The sequence below is a fragment of the Musca vetustissima genome, unplaced genomic scaffold, assembly GCF_032173495.1.
Source record: "Musca vetustissima isolate MV318-11 ecotype Yass unplaced genomic scaffold, APGP_CSIRO_Mvet_v1 utg742514, whole genome shotgun sequence".
NCBI lineage: Eukaryota > Metazoa > Arthropoda > Insecta > Diptera > Muscidae > Musca > Musca vetustissima.
Window position 1 is genome coordinate 3,267 of NW_026880788.1, and position 13,628 is coordinate 16,894.

The 13,628-nt window shown below is 35.2% G+C and overlaps 2 protein-coding genes across 2 annotated transcripts; both read left to right on the top strand.

Moving 5' to 3' along the window:
- Positions 1-2,454: 2,454 nt before the first annotated feature.
- LOC133326630 (uncharacterized) lies at positions 2,455-11,683 on the top strand (the record flags this gene model as incomplete). Its single annotated transcript, XM_061535260.1, has 2 exons — positions 2,455-3,147; positions 11,616-11,683. Coding segments are annotated over 2 exons (761 nt in total), but the record flags the coding sequence as incomplete, so codon positions are not given.
- Positions 11,684-11,742: 59 nt separating this feature from the next.
- On the top strand, positions 11,743-12,769 carry LOC133326629 (uncharacterized). Its single transcript, XM_061535259.1, has 3 exons — positions 11,743-12,085; positions 12,191-12,465; positions 12,512-12,769. Exons 1-3 carry the CDS (start codon positions 11,743-11,745, stop codon positions 12,767-12,769), a joined length of 876 nt encoding a protein of 291 aa, XP_061391243.1.
- The last annotated feature ends 859 nt before the right edge of the window (positions 12,770-13,628 follow it).

Sequence of the window (13,628 nt, forward strand, 5' to 3'; positions counted from 1 at the left end):
CAAGTTTCGTGAAAATAGGTCAAGATTTAGATATAGCTCCCATATATAGTTTCGTCCGATTTCATGTAAATGGTGCACCAAAGTCCCTATATATCTTTCGATTTGCACGAAATTTGGCAGAACGTACTGAATTGAGCCTAGAGTGATGTCTGCCAAGTTTCGAGAATATCGGTCCAGATTTAGATATAGCTCCCATATATAATTTCGTCCGATTTCATGTAAATGGTGCACCAAAGGCCCTATATATCTTTCGATTTGCACGAAATTTGGCATAACGTACTGAATTGAGCCTAGAGTGATGTCTGCAAGGTTTCGAGAACATCGGTCCAGATTTCTATATAGCTCCCACATATAGTTTCGTCCGATTTCATGTAAATGGTGCACCAAAGTCCCTATATATCTTTCGATTTGCACGAAATTTGGCAGAACGTACTGAATTGAGCCTAGAGTGATGTCTGCCTTGTTTCGTGAAAATCGGTCCAGATTTAGATATAGCTCCCTTTTATTATAGATTGATTTTAAGTAATTGACGCACCAAGGAACCAATAGGAACAAAACGTTCTAAAATTAGTATAACCTTACCTGTGACAAGTTTGTTTGAAATCGCTTAATATTTGGATAGAGCTTCCGTATATATTTTCGCCCGATTGATTGACATCAAATTTTGCACAACGTACAAAATTGAGCATAGAATTACGTAGTTGCGTTTTCTAGAAGTACAGACATAGCCCAACGGATGACCTATTTATATTTGTTTGAAGTCGATTTACATATTTTATGGATAGATCTAGGTGGATTCACATTTAGATAAATATCATATATTTTATATCATCCCATTTCATATTAATAGCCCTGTTTAATATACCCATAGTGGTGAAGGGTATCATATAGTCGGCCCCGTCCGACTTTACTACTTTTCTTACTGGTTTTCCACTCAGTTACCCGGATGTAATTAATGTATATGATTCCACATTGATTCCAATGGATAGATGATAATGTATGTATGTCGGAATCATTGTGGAATCATATACGTATGTACGGCAATTTAGCTGAATGTTGTTTAATATAGTTTTCATGCTTTATAAAAAAACAAAAATTATTTTTTAAATTATAAATTTCGTATAAAAATATTTGCTTTCAATTTCAAATCTGACACTCCAAGTTTGCAGAGATTATAATTTTTTTTTTCAAACTGGAACATTCGCCAACATTTTGCCAAAACCTAATTGCAGCAATACCAAAAAACACATCCTCAGGAATTATTTAATAATCAAATGCTGCTGTTGTTGTTATTATTCTCTTCCGCCTCAGATGATTCCGAAATTATACGCTGCAATAAACCCTGTTATACTAATCGCCTCAATTTTATATTAACTTTTTTTCATCGAAAAGAAAAACAACGCAAAAAATTGGCAGATATAGAACAGAATTTCATACAATAATAACAAAGGCTACAACAAAAAACGGACAGTATTTTTGCCAATAGCGAACACATTCACAGTCAGTCGGAAGCACTCCAGCACTCAACCACAGTCTAATAATTTTTAACAAGAATTGCTACGATGTTCATTTTTTATTTAAATTCTTATGACATGTCAAGTAGGGTGTATGCCAGTTGGCGTGATGGAATTTGTAAGAGAAAATCTTTTCCGAAATTATTTAAAATAAAGTGGTTTAAAATTCACATTTTCATTCAGTTATGTCGTAATTATTATCTTGGGCAATTTTAGAGGTAAAGCGTTACTATTCTCCCCTGATAACCAGACAAGTAAAACCGTCGAAAAGTTCGGTCGGGTTGAACATTTTATACTCTTCGCAAGAAACAAGTGTATGGGGAATAAGTAAAAACAAGGAAGTTCATTGTATTTTTTTTTACACAGCCGAATATGGGATTAGGCCTTTATATGGATACTACACGAAAACATAAACTAAATACAAACATTTTCAAAAATGGAAATGAAGAGAAAACTAAATTTGAGAAGAATAGAAAGCATCCATGAACTCGGAGTTCAAAATTACAAAATGTAGCGGAACGTTGGGATCAATGTGAAACCACAAACCTATATTAAATATTTTCTGTAAATATATTTTTTTGCCCTATGCAAACCCTGAACGCCAAATTACTTCTAAGGACATAGACCTTCAAATTCCTTGTAATACAACGGCATCTCTCCATAGAATTTATATTAAAACCACAATAATATAAGTGATCACACTAAGTCCAACTTAAATATCAAGTATAATAACATAAAACTTGAAATTATATCACTCCTAAAGAACGCACCCTTCAATCCATTGGTCGTCATACTTAAAATTATTGCTCCACATTTATTAAGCTGAATTTTATTCTCTAATTGCATTACATGTTTTTTCTCTTTCTTCTTTTCTTTTCATGTTTTCCCCTTCATTCCATTCATTGGAATGCCACGATTTGGGTTTACTTTGAACGGCCAGATAAACTAACAAAAAGAGTTACGGCTGTAGCAGTGGCCCTACCACAAAGCCAGACAACAGCAGTTGGTGGAGCAACTGTGGCATTTGTCGAGAGTTTCCAATTCAATGCTTTCGATACGACACGTACAACGTTTGCCTCGTCCGCGTCTTCGTCATCATCATCGTCATTTGAAGGAACGGGTGGTACACAAATGTCTTCATTACCATCATTCTCCACATCCTTGGCCACTTCATTACAGCCGTCAGCCTTTTCGCCGTCATTGTCAGCATCAGCATCATCTCAAACAGCGGCAGCATATCCTACACTAATATCAACAACTTCATCCGGTTTTCATAACACGAAGACGTCCAGAATTATGAGCAATCTCAACAGCATTAGTAGTAGCATACACCCCCTCGGCCCAACAATAACAACGCCCACTGTCCATTTATTGCAACACACCACCCAGCATCGGTCCAGCGGCAATGGTATGCATTCCAAATTTACTAGTGCTCGTCAGACTAGCCCAACTGCCATGGGACTCAGTTCCAGTGCATTGCCTTCGTTCAAAAGTTTTATGAGAAGCACAAGAACTCATAGCACGGCCGGCAGTTACACCAGTACGACAAACAGTGGCAAACAGCAACAACAACCAGAGCACCGGCAGTTTCCACTTGATTTTACATTTTCTAAAAATCATTGGACAAATTCAGGTAAGTGTCATTCATGTATATAATGACAGGGCGGGTAGGGAGCAAGCATGGGGATGATGGCGATGGTAATCTCCAGCATAAAGTGCATGTCAAACGAAATCTGAAACTGTGCCAGAGTTTGTGTAAGCTGAAATAACACGAAGTACATTAAAGCTGATGGAATAAATGTTAGCAGTGCTTTAATGTTAGTCAGGATGCATTTACATCATAAGCTTGGATTTTTATTGCTCAACAAAAAATGAGTGAGACGTGAATATTTTATATAAAAAGGGAATAAAATATTTTTATAGTTTTCAATGACAGAAGACAAATTTAAAATGGGAGAAAAAAACCTGATGATGACTATTTTTATAGAAATGTCAAACAAAACTAATCCAAAGAATATACCCGGAAGAAGTGGAAGCAATGTTTTTATTCGGCCTCCCAATAAGATTAAAAACGATTTTTGGTACGTATATGTAAGTGACTGTTTATTTATGTTAAAAATACCATGTAAATTAAAGGTATTCTGAGGGTTTGAACAACTGCCAACTGAATTGACAGTAATTCAATATCTAGTTTTTTTATTACATTGATACCAACAATTATAAATCTTTGTCCCCCTTTAACGGCCGTTACAATTTTCCAATTTTCTATTATTAAATATATTAAGATATAAAAATGTCCATCGTTCGCTTACGTATCCTTTGAGGACGACCCAATTTTTCGAGCAAATGAATTCGTCATCAAATCATTTAAATGCAATGGTTTGCAAGCGTTGTTCGTTAGTTAGACTATTCTTTTTCCTTTTTTATTATCGTCAGGACAACTGTAGTTCTCTGGATATCATTCGGAAAAGTCTGAATATTCTTTTTTAAATTTCAAAAAAATACGAATCAAATAAACTCTATTCTCGACTCAAATAAGGATTTGAGGCAACACTCAAATAAGGATTATCCAAGCTGAGCTCGGCTAGGATTCCAAACATATTCTAGACAGGTTCTAGATTCTGAGGGTTACACAAAAACATGCGTACAACATGAAAGCAATTGTAGCCGTGTGAGAAAAATATCCATCGCTACAACAAAAATCTGCTTTGATAAAGAACTGCTTTTGGAGTGAAGACAAATGCGAACTTTGATAAATTTAAATTTACTTCTCAGATACAATTTCGCACTAACTTCGATATTAATAGAAATTATCAACAAATGTAAAAGCACATTTTTCAATATGACGAAACGAGTCGCAAACTGGTTGGTGTGTAGGTTCACTCTGACTTTCCTTTTCTGTGCAAATCTTCTATCATTAAGCTCAACTCGATGGAGAAAAAATTTACTATGAAACGTTATTTGGTTTTGTGTAAAAATGAAATTAATGCGGAATTTGAATGTGGAGTTTTTCGGGTCTACTATGAAAATGTTTGTTTGATTTATTATATCGGTCCACGTTTAGGCATAGCAAACCCCCATTCGGTAGTTTGAATGTATTAGACGCATCTTCCAACAAAACTTGCTTTGGAAAAACATTAAATGAGAAATAATTTGAATATATTAAAAAGAGATGAAACTGGTTAAATGACTTTACATTTTTATGTCTTCCTATAATGTAGTTCTTAATGAAATTCTATACTGTATATGACAAATATTGTCATTTTTTTATAATATAACTCCGGTATTATTAATGTTCATGATAAAAATTGACTAGTTTAGGATTCATTGTTCTGTCGTTGCTTACTTATCATTATGTTGACCTCCAAAGTTTATTTACGTGGATGCTGTATTCTTAAATGTAACCAGTAAGGAAAGTAGTAAAGTCGGACGGGACCGACTATATGATACCCTTCACCACTTTGAGCATATTCAACAGATGAATCCTAACAGACTTCGCATTTTTAAAGGACCAGTAAAATGAAATTGGAACCATAAACAGGTCATTCTGCAACCGATACTAAATTGTTCATTTGGTCAGATCTTCAGGATTCAGGAAACTTAACACACATCATTCAAGACCTAATTTGTTACGCTGTGCCAAATTTCGTGCTTAAATCGACTCAAAAAGTGATTCTATGCATATTCTCAAACGGAACCATGTGTCTGTCTCGTTTCCTTTTGCCTCTTACAAACATATGCACAAAAACATAATACCCTGTACCAGAAAAAAGAATTTGGTTCAAGAACCTCAAAACCTGGGGGCTACCAGAAAAAATTGACCAATATTTTTTTAATTCATAGTGAAGAGATGTACTACCTAATAAGAACTCGACGTACTAAATTACAGTCAATTTGGTCGAAAAATACGATCAGTACCCCCAAAATACCAAAATTTTGGGGGTACCGTTATATGGGGACTACCAGAAAAACTGGACCTATATTTATAATTTTTAGTGGAGTCATTTGGTACCCAATAAGAACCCAATGTACAACATTTCAAAGAATTCAGTTGTAAAACGAGCCCAAGAACCCGAAAATACCGAAAATTGGGGGTACCCTTATTTATAATGTTTGGTAGGGAGATTTGCCACCCAATAAGAACACAAAGTACCAAATTTCAGCGAATTCGGTCGCAAAATGCGATCAAAATCCCCAAAATACCGAAAATTAGGGATAATCTTATATGGGGGCTATCCGAAAAAATTGACCTTTATTTATAATTTTTGGTAGGGAGATTTGCTACCCAATAAGAACTCAAAGTACCAAATTTCAGCGAATTCAGTTAAACAACGCGCTCAAGAACCTCAAAATACCGAAAATTTGGGTGTACCCTTATATGGGGGCTATCCGAAAAAATGGACCTTTATTTATAATTTTTGGTAGGGAGATTTGTTACCCAATAAGAACACAAAGTACTAAATTTCAGCGAATTCGGTCGAAAAATGCGATCAATACCCCCATAATACCGAAAATTGGGGGTACCCTTATATGGGAGCTATGCCTAAACGTGGACCGATTTTCTCCAATTTCAATAGGGTTCGTCCTTGGGCCAATTAAGTGACATGTGCCAAATTTCATCCAAATCGGATCATAAATGCGGCCTGTACTTTATTAACAAAAATACATGGACAGACGGACGGACTGACGGACATGCATAAATCGACTCAGAAAGTGATTCTATGCATATTCTCAAAAGGAACCATGGGTCTATCCCGATTATTTTTGCCTGTTACAAACATATGCACAAAGACATAATACCCTGTACCAGAGTGTGGTGAAGGGTATAAAAAGTGGTAAAAACAGGGTGAGGCAACCCAGGTTTTTTTCATATTTTTTTTAGTGTCAAAGTAAAAAAAAAACATACAAAATGTATCATTTTTCGAAAATTTATCTGCATTTACCTTTAATGTTGACCTCCAAAGTTTATTTAGGTGGTTCTGTATTCTTAAAAGTAAAACCAGTAAGGAAAGTAGTAAAGTCGGACGGGGCCGACTATATGATACCCTTCACCACTATGGGTATATTAAACTGGACTATTAACATGAAATTGGATGAAATAAAATATGTGATATTTATCTAAATGTAAATCTACATAGATCTATCCATAAAATATGTAAATCGACTTCAAACAAATATAAAGAGGTCATCCGTTGGGCTATTTCTGTACTTCTAGAAAACGCAACTACGTAGTTCTATGCTCAATTTTGTAAGTTGTGCACAATTTGATGTCAATCTGACTAACATGGAAGCTCTATCCAAATATTAAGCGATTTCAAACAAACTTGTCACAGGTTAGGTTATACTAATTTCAGAACGTTTTGTTCCAATCAGCATAGTGGTTCCTTGGTGCGTCAATTACTTAAAATAAATCTATAATAAAAGCGAGCTATATCCAAATCTGGACCGATCTACACGATACAAGGCAGACATCACTCTAGGCTCAATTCAGTACATTATGCCAAATTTCGTGCAAATCGAAAGATATATAGGCTCAATTTAGTACGTTATGCCAAATTTGGTGCACATCGAAAGATATATAGGGACTTTGGGGCACCATTTACATTAAATCGGACGGAACTATATATGGGAGCTATATCTAAATCCAGACCGATTTTCTCGAAACTTGGCAGACATCACTCTAGGCTTAATTCAGTACGATATGCCACATTTCATGCCAATCGAAAGATATATATGGGCTTTGGGGCACCATTTACATTAAATCGGACGAAACTATATATGGGAGCTATATCTAAATCTGGACCGATTTTCTCAAAACTTGGCAGACATCACTCTAGGCTTAATTCAGTACGATATGCCACATTTCATGCCAATCGAAAGATATATATGGGCTTTGGGGCACCATTTACATTAAATCGGACGAAACTATATATGGGAGCTATATCTAAATCTGGACCGATTTTCTCAAAACTTGACAGACATCACTCTAGGCTTAATTCAGTACGATTTGCCAAATTTCGTGCAAATCGAAAGATATATAGGGACTTTGGTGCACCATTTACATGAAATCGGACGAAACGATATATGGGAGCTATATCTAAATCTGGACCGATTTTCACGAAACTTGGCAGACATCATTCTAGACCTAAATAATTAGGCTGTACCAAATTTCGTGCAAATCGAAAGATATATAGGGACCGTTTACATTAAATCGGTTAAATATATATGGGATCTATATTTAAATCTGAACCGATTTTTCCCAATTTCAATAGGGTTCGTCCTTGGGCCGAATAAGTTACCTATGCCAAATTTCTTCCAATTCGCATCATAAATGCGACCTGTACTTTGTTTACAATTTAACATGGACAGACAGACGGACGGACATGCATAAATCGACTTAGAAAGTGATTCTATGCATATTCTCAAAAGGAACCATGGGTCTATCTCGATTATTTTTGCCTGTTACAAACATATGCACAAAGACATAATACCCTGTACCACAGTGTGGTGAAGGGTATAACTACTGGTAAAAACTGGGTGAGGCAACCCATGTTTTTTCATATTTTTTTAGTGCCAAAGCTATACATATATAGCTTCAGAGTTATACTCTTTCGAAGGTAGGAATTTTAGGAGAGCAAATTTCAAAAATCCAATTTTCCGGTGAAATTTTTATATGTCATTTGGCTTTTTTACGTTCCGAATTTGCATCGGGGCAAATTCGGCAATCGCGTTTTCGATATGAAGCTCTCATTGTACATCACTAGCTTTGATCCATATGTATCGAATATCAGAATAAATAACTGTCGCAAAGTTGGAAATCTCTAGTTAATAAACTAATTTAGGTGCACGTTTTTTTGTATTTTTACAGATGTTTTGGTAATATTTCCATTGCATGTCGTAAGAATTTCGTGTATAAAACTTTTCAAAATTACCATGTATATTTTCAAAATTATCATGTATATTCGCATAAATATAGTTATAAATATTAGGATTTTAAAAGATTGATAGAAAAAAAGAAACAAGTGAAAAAGGCGTTAAGTTCGGCCGGGACGAACTTTGGATACCCTTCACCATAGGTATAAATATAGTTACATGAAATGAAAATATGTGGAACATACCAACAAGTATACCTATACCAACCATTGTTGTTGTAAACCATAATGTATACCAAATACAAATTTCGGCAATTTTTAATGGAGATTTGTACTAAAATCCCAAAACCCTAAAATGTGGACCGATTTTGTCGATATGAGGCCATCACCAACGGTGAGGTGGAAGCTGCTGGTTCAATATGAAAATTTTCATTGCAGAAAAAACATTTCATTTACGTCGTGTAGGAAATACCGTACAGTTGGAGTTGTAATTATTTGAGGTTCTATGCATAATTGAGGACTGATACAGTTCTAATTTATGCACACATGTTGGCATCACAATACCTTCATTCACGCTAAATATAAAAACATCGATAATAGGTATGGATGGTAGTCCTAACTGGGGGCCGATATATTATATTTCATTCTCGAATCTGGCCGTTCTAGTTTTTTACCTCGATATTCCCCAAAGGTAGAATGATTAAAACAGATGGCTAAATTGTCTTAGAATTCTATATTTCGAATACAGAATATATACACTACTATGGTGGAATGCTACTACATGGGGATAAACCCCAAACGCCAAAAATCAGACAACTATTTAATATATATATATAATATACCTTCCATACTATGGAGGGTATAAAAAGGGGGTTATATGGGGACTACCTCAAAAAGGAGGAGAATGTTAATATTTTTTGGTAGGGAGATTTGTTACCATATACGACTACAAAATACCGAATTACAGCGAATTCGGTTGAAAAACGCGCTGAAGAACCTGAATATACCGAAAATTGGGGTACCCTTCATTGGGGGCTACCCGAAAAAATGGAACTATATTTATAATTTTTAGTGGAGAGATTTTCTACCCAATAAGAACTCAAAGTACAAAATTTGGGGGATACCAGAAAAAGCGGACCGATATTTATAATTTTTAGTGGTGATATTCTGTACCCAATGTAACCCAATGTACCAAATTTTAGCGAATTCCGTTGAAAAACGGGCTCAAGAACCCCAAAATACCGAAAATTATGTGGTATCCTTATATGGAGGCTGCCCGAAAAATGGAGCTATATTTATAATTTCTAGTGGATATATTTGCTACCCAATAAGAACGCAAAGTACTATATTACAGCCAATTCGGTTGAAAACTACGATCAATACCCCCAAAATACTGAAATTTAGAAGGTACCGTTATATGGGGGCCACCATAAAAAGTGGACCTTTATGTATAATTTTTTGTACACGAATTAAGTACCCAATAACAACCCAATGTACCAATATGTGAGCTATGCTTAAACGGGGACCGATATATCCCATCTTCGAACAAAAGACGACTCTGTACCAAATTTTGGCGATCTATCTCAACACGTTTAGACGCTAGAGTGATTACAACAGACGGACGGACAGACCAACAAGCTTAGATCGTCTTAGAATTTTACGCTGATCATGAATATGTATACTTTATAGGGTCGGAAATGATTATTTCGATACTCCATACTATGGTGGAGGGTATAAAAATCTATAAAAAGCACCTTCGGGATACATTTGGCATTTTAAAGTGGGGCACATTCGGACATATACAGATAGTGCTATATTATTTCCATAAAATGATTTTGAGTTTGACTTTAAAAATAATCCTTCAATATTGTTCGAAATTACATATATAAGATCAAACGTGCTTGTACTGACGAAAATCCGATAGAGACGTTAACGTCCGGCACTAGAAAATATATATAGGATCTGCATTCAACCGGCTGATAGCGGTGATAAAAAAATATTTTGTAAATATCGCGGATTTAGTTGCATTTTCTGTGGATCAACATTTGCAAAAACAGAACTTGAAAAATTTCAGTCGACAGAGAGATGTAAGCTGGGACATATGTGGTTCTTAATGGACCGCATCGATGTATTTTTTTGGGATGCGTGTTAAAGGCGTATAGACTGTTTGGAAATTATTCAATTTTAACGTGTTTTTAAGTACATCAATGCAATGTGTATTACCTCTTAGCCAAATTAAATTAAATTTCGCAAAATATCCATGGATTGGAAGACAAACTTCAGTACTTCTTGGAAACCGCATGCGTATCAAATGATTTTGAAGATTACGGGATTTAGGCACAATTTAAATTGTATATTTCAAAATATAGATTTATTCCTATTTATAAAACCCCATGACTTATTGGAAGGGTCTTGCTATATTCCGCAAGGCGATTATTTTTATAAGAAGTGCTTATTTTTATATATCGCTAGCTAAAATGCAAAAAGGCGTAACTAACAAAAGCATAATTGTGTAGGAGAAGCAAAAAACTATTTTAAATAAAAACTATAAACATGTCATGTGAAATGAACAAGTATGCCCGGCAGGGTGATATTGCATATGACGAATAATAGACTATAGTTTTTTAACAACTTTAGTTATTTAGTTTAATGGCAGTCATAACAATTAAGTAAAAATTTTAATTTTTTGTTAGTTACGCCTTTTTGCATTAATCAAATAAACCCACTTGTAGTTACGTCTTTTTGTTTTTTGTTAATAGAAGCTCCTTTTTTGACCGCAGACGTGTAAAACTTTGTCAACACACGTAGTTTATTGACATTCACAATATTCATTCAAAAAGTCAATTTTCAATTTGTTGTTAGTTACGCCTTTTTGCATTTAAGCTAAGATATTCAAAATTTTCGGGGAATTTCGGGTAACATAGAAAAATAACGCCAACATGTTTTTTTCTGAAATTTCTCGTATAAAATTAAAAAAAAATAAAAATGATGGACCAAAAACAAATAATTTTCCTCAATGTCTTGTTTAATTTTGATATCATTTGATTTACCGTGGTGTTTAGATTATTTTCCCCAACGAAACGTGCAAATATTGAATATTTTCCCGTGTTTTTTGCGATTATATTTCGGTGAAAATTGATATATAGTCGGATTTTGCCATAAAGCAAACAAAAAAGGCACCAGTACCCCAAAAATTTAAAACATTCTACGAAAATTATTATAACAAAAGCGGCCGCCATGGCTCCCAAAGCTTCGGAAAGCGTCTTATTAGGACAAGAAACCTTGTATTTACATTAACATCAATATCTGAAACATCCTATAAATTAAATTACAACTTCATAACGGACATGAACAATATGACAACCATGGAATCATTAGCATTGCCCCAGGATCTGTATTGGGAAGGCAAAATGGAACCAATTTCGCCTCCCAATGACGAGCTACTTCCCGTATGTGAAGATCTTAGTGAGAATTGGCTCGCCCCTGATGAACATTTTGAAAACGACATGATGATATTTCCCTATCAAATTGACTTTGAATTAAAACATCATGATGTCGACTTGGTCGAAGCATTGTCAGATGATGAAGATTTAATAATGGAGTTTTACGGTTTAAAAGAAGAAAACTTTTCTTCGCCAACTTCTTTATGGGATAATTCAATCGAAAGCCCTGTCGTCAATCCCACTCAGGTACACTCAGGTATAAAGGTACAAACTCCAACCGAAGTACATCACTTCAGTTCTGCCAATCACAACGCTTCGGTTTTAACATAATTAACGCCACTAAGTTCACCGCCTCAAACAGCTGCTTCGTCGCCAATACCAACATCGTCATCGTCAACCAATTTGGATGCGGTGACAACAGTCAATCAAATACCAATAGGCATATATGATGTTTTACAGCAAAATCATTTGAGTGGTTCCGAACTAACTTCACCAGTTCCGCAAACACAACAATTTGCATTTGCTAACTGGAATAACAGTTCGCCCAATCACCAAGGAACTGCAACAACAGATGCAAGCTCTGAGGATGACATTGAATTCAATACACAACCAATTGATGACATTATGAAATCGGCTGCCGACAAATATTTTGAGGATGGCGAAACACAATCATCAATTTCAGCTCCACTTAGACTACACCGACGACGAATGTCTACCATATTCAGGCAGTTGTTCGCCACTGCAACAACTGTCAGCCGATACATCGTCACCATTACCGGCCAAAAAAAGAACTCGCCTCTATGGCCGCGGTGTTGAGGATCGCAAGAGCAGGAAGAAGGAACTGAATAAGAATGCGGCCACTCGTTATTGTCAAAAGAAGAATTTGGAAATGGAACAAATTCTCATGGAAGAACAAGAATTGACAAAGTCAGTTGGCTGAGCGTGAATGCGAAGCTAAATAATTGAAAACGCTCATTAAAGAATTCTATTTGAATAAGAAATTGTAAATCCTCAAACTTCTATTGTTGCAGTACAGTCTCCTGGAAATCAAATCTCCATTCTAATATTTAATGTATACTCTCATTTCTTTGATATAACCTAAATTGTATTTTATTTATAATACGCTCCAACAAAAATTTAATTTTATTTCTTAATTTACCTGCAACCTCTGGTGACTATAAATTCTTCAAATCACCTATTAACATCTTTATGCCTTTAAAAGGCATTACTGGCAATAAATTTAAATACATATTTTCCTGATAAACTTCCAATAGAATATTGAAAAGCTCCATAAAGCATAGCCTCGTGGCATGACTCCCTCGCTTTCTATCCTATTTACTTACATTTTTGTTTAAAGAGTATTTGGTCTAGACATCGCCTGTTTAATACTACTAACCTGCTGATGTTTCACTCAATATATCGGGTATCTGCTGGTATTTGCCTCTTGCTTCGATACTGTGTGCCACGGGTTATTTACAAGCTATCCAGCCATCTAGCCAACCAGCTTGAAACATTGAAACAACAAACCACAATTCACCTATTTTCGAATTTTTGCAATCACTTTTAGCTGTTGTTGTTGCTGTTTTTGTTTGTTGTGAATGAAATCAAGTATAAAATTGCTTTTGTTATTTTCTCAATTTTATTTTCTTCGTTGCTTTCAAGTGGTTCTTATCCTTCGACATTTGTTACCGCACACACAATCTGTGGCAAATGTCGTTGCCGTCGACGATGTCAAGAAGGTAGTGCTTACCAGCTAAGACGTATTAGAACATAATAAAATGTTGGGTTACTGTTGATGT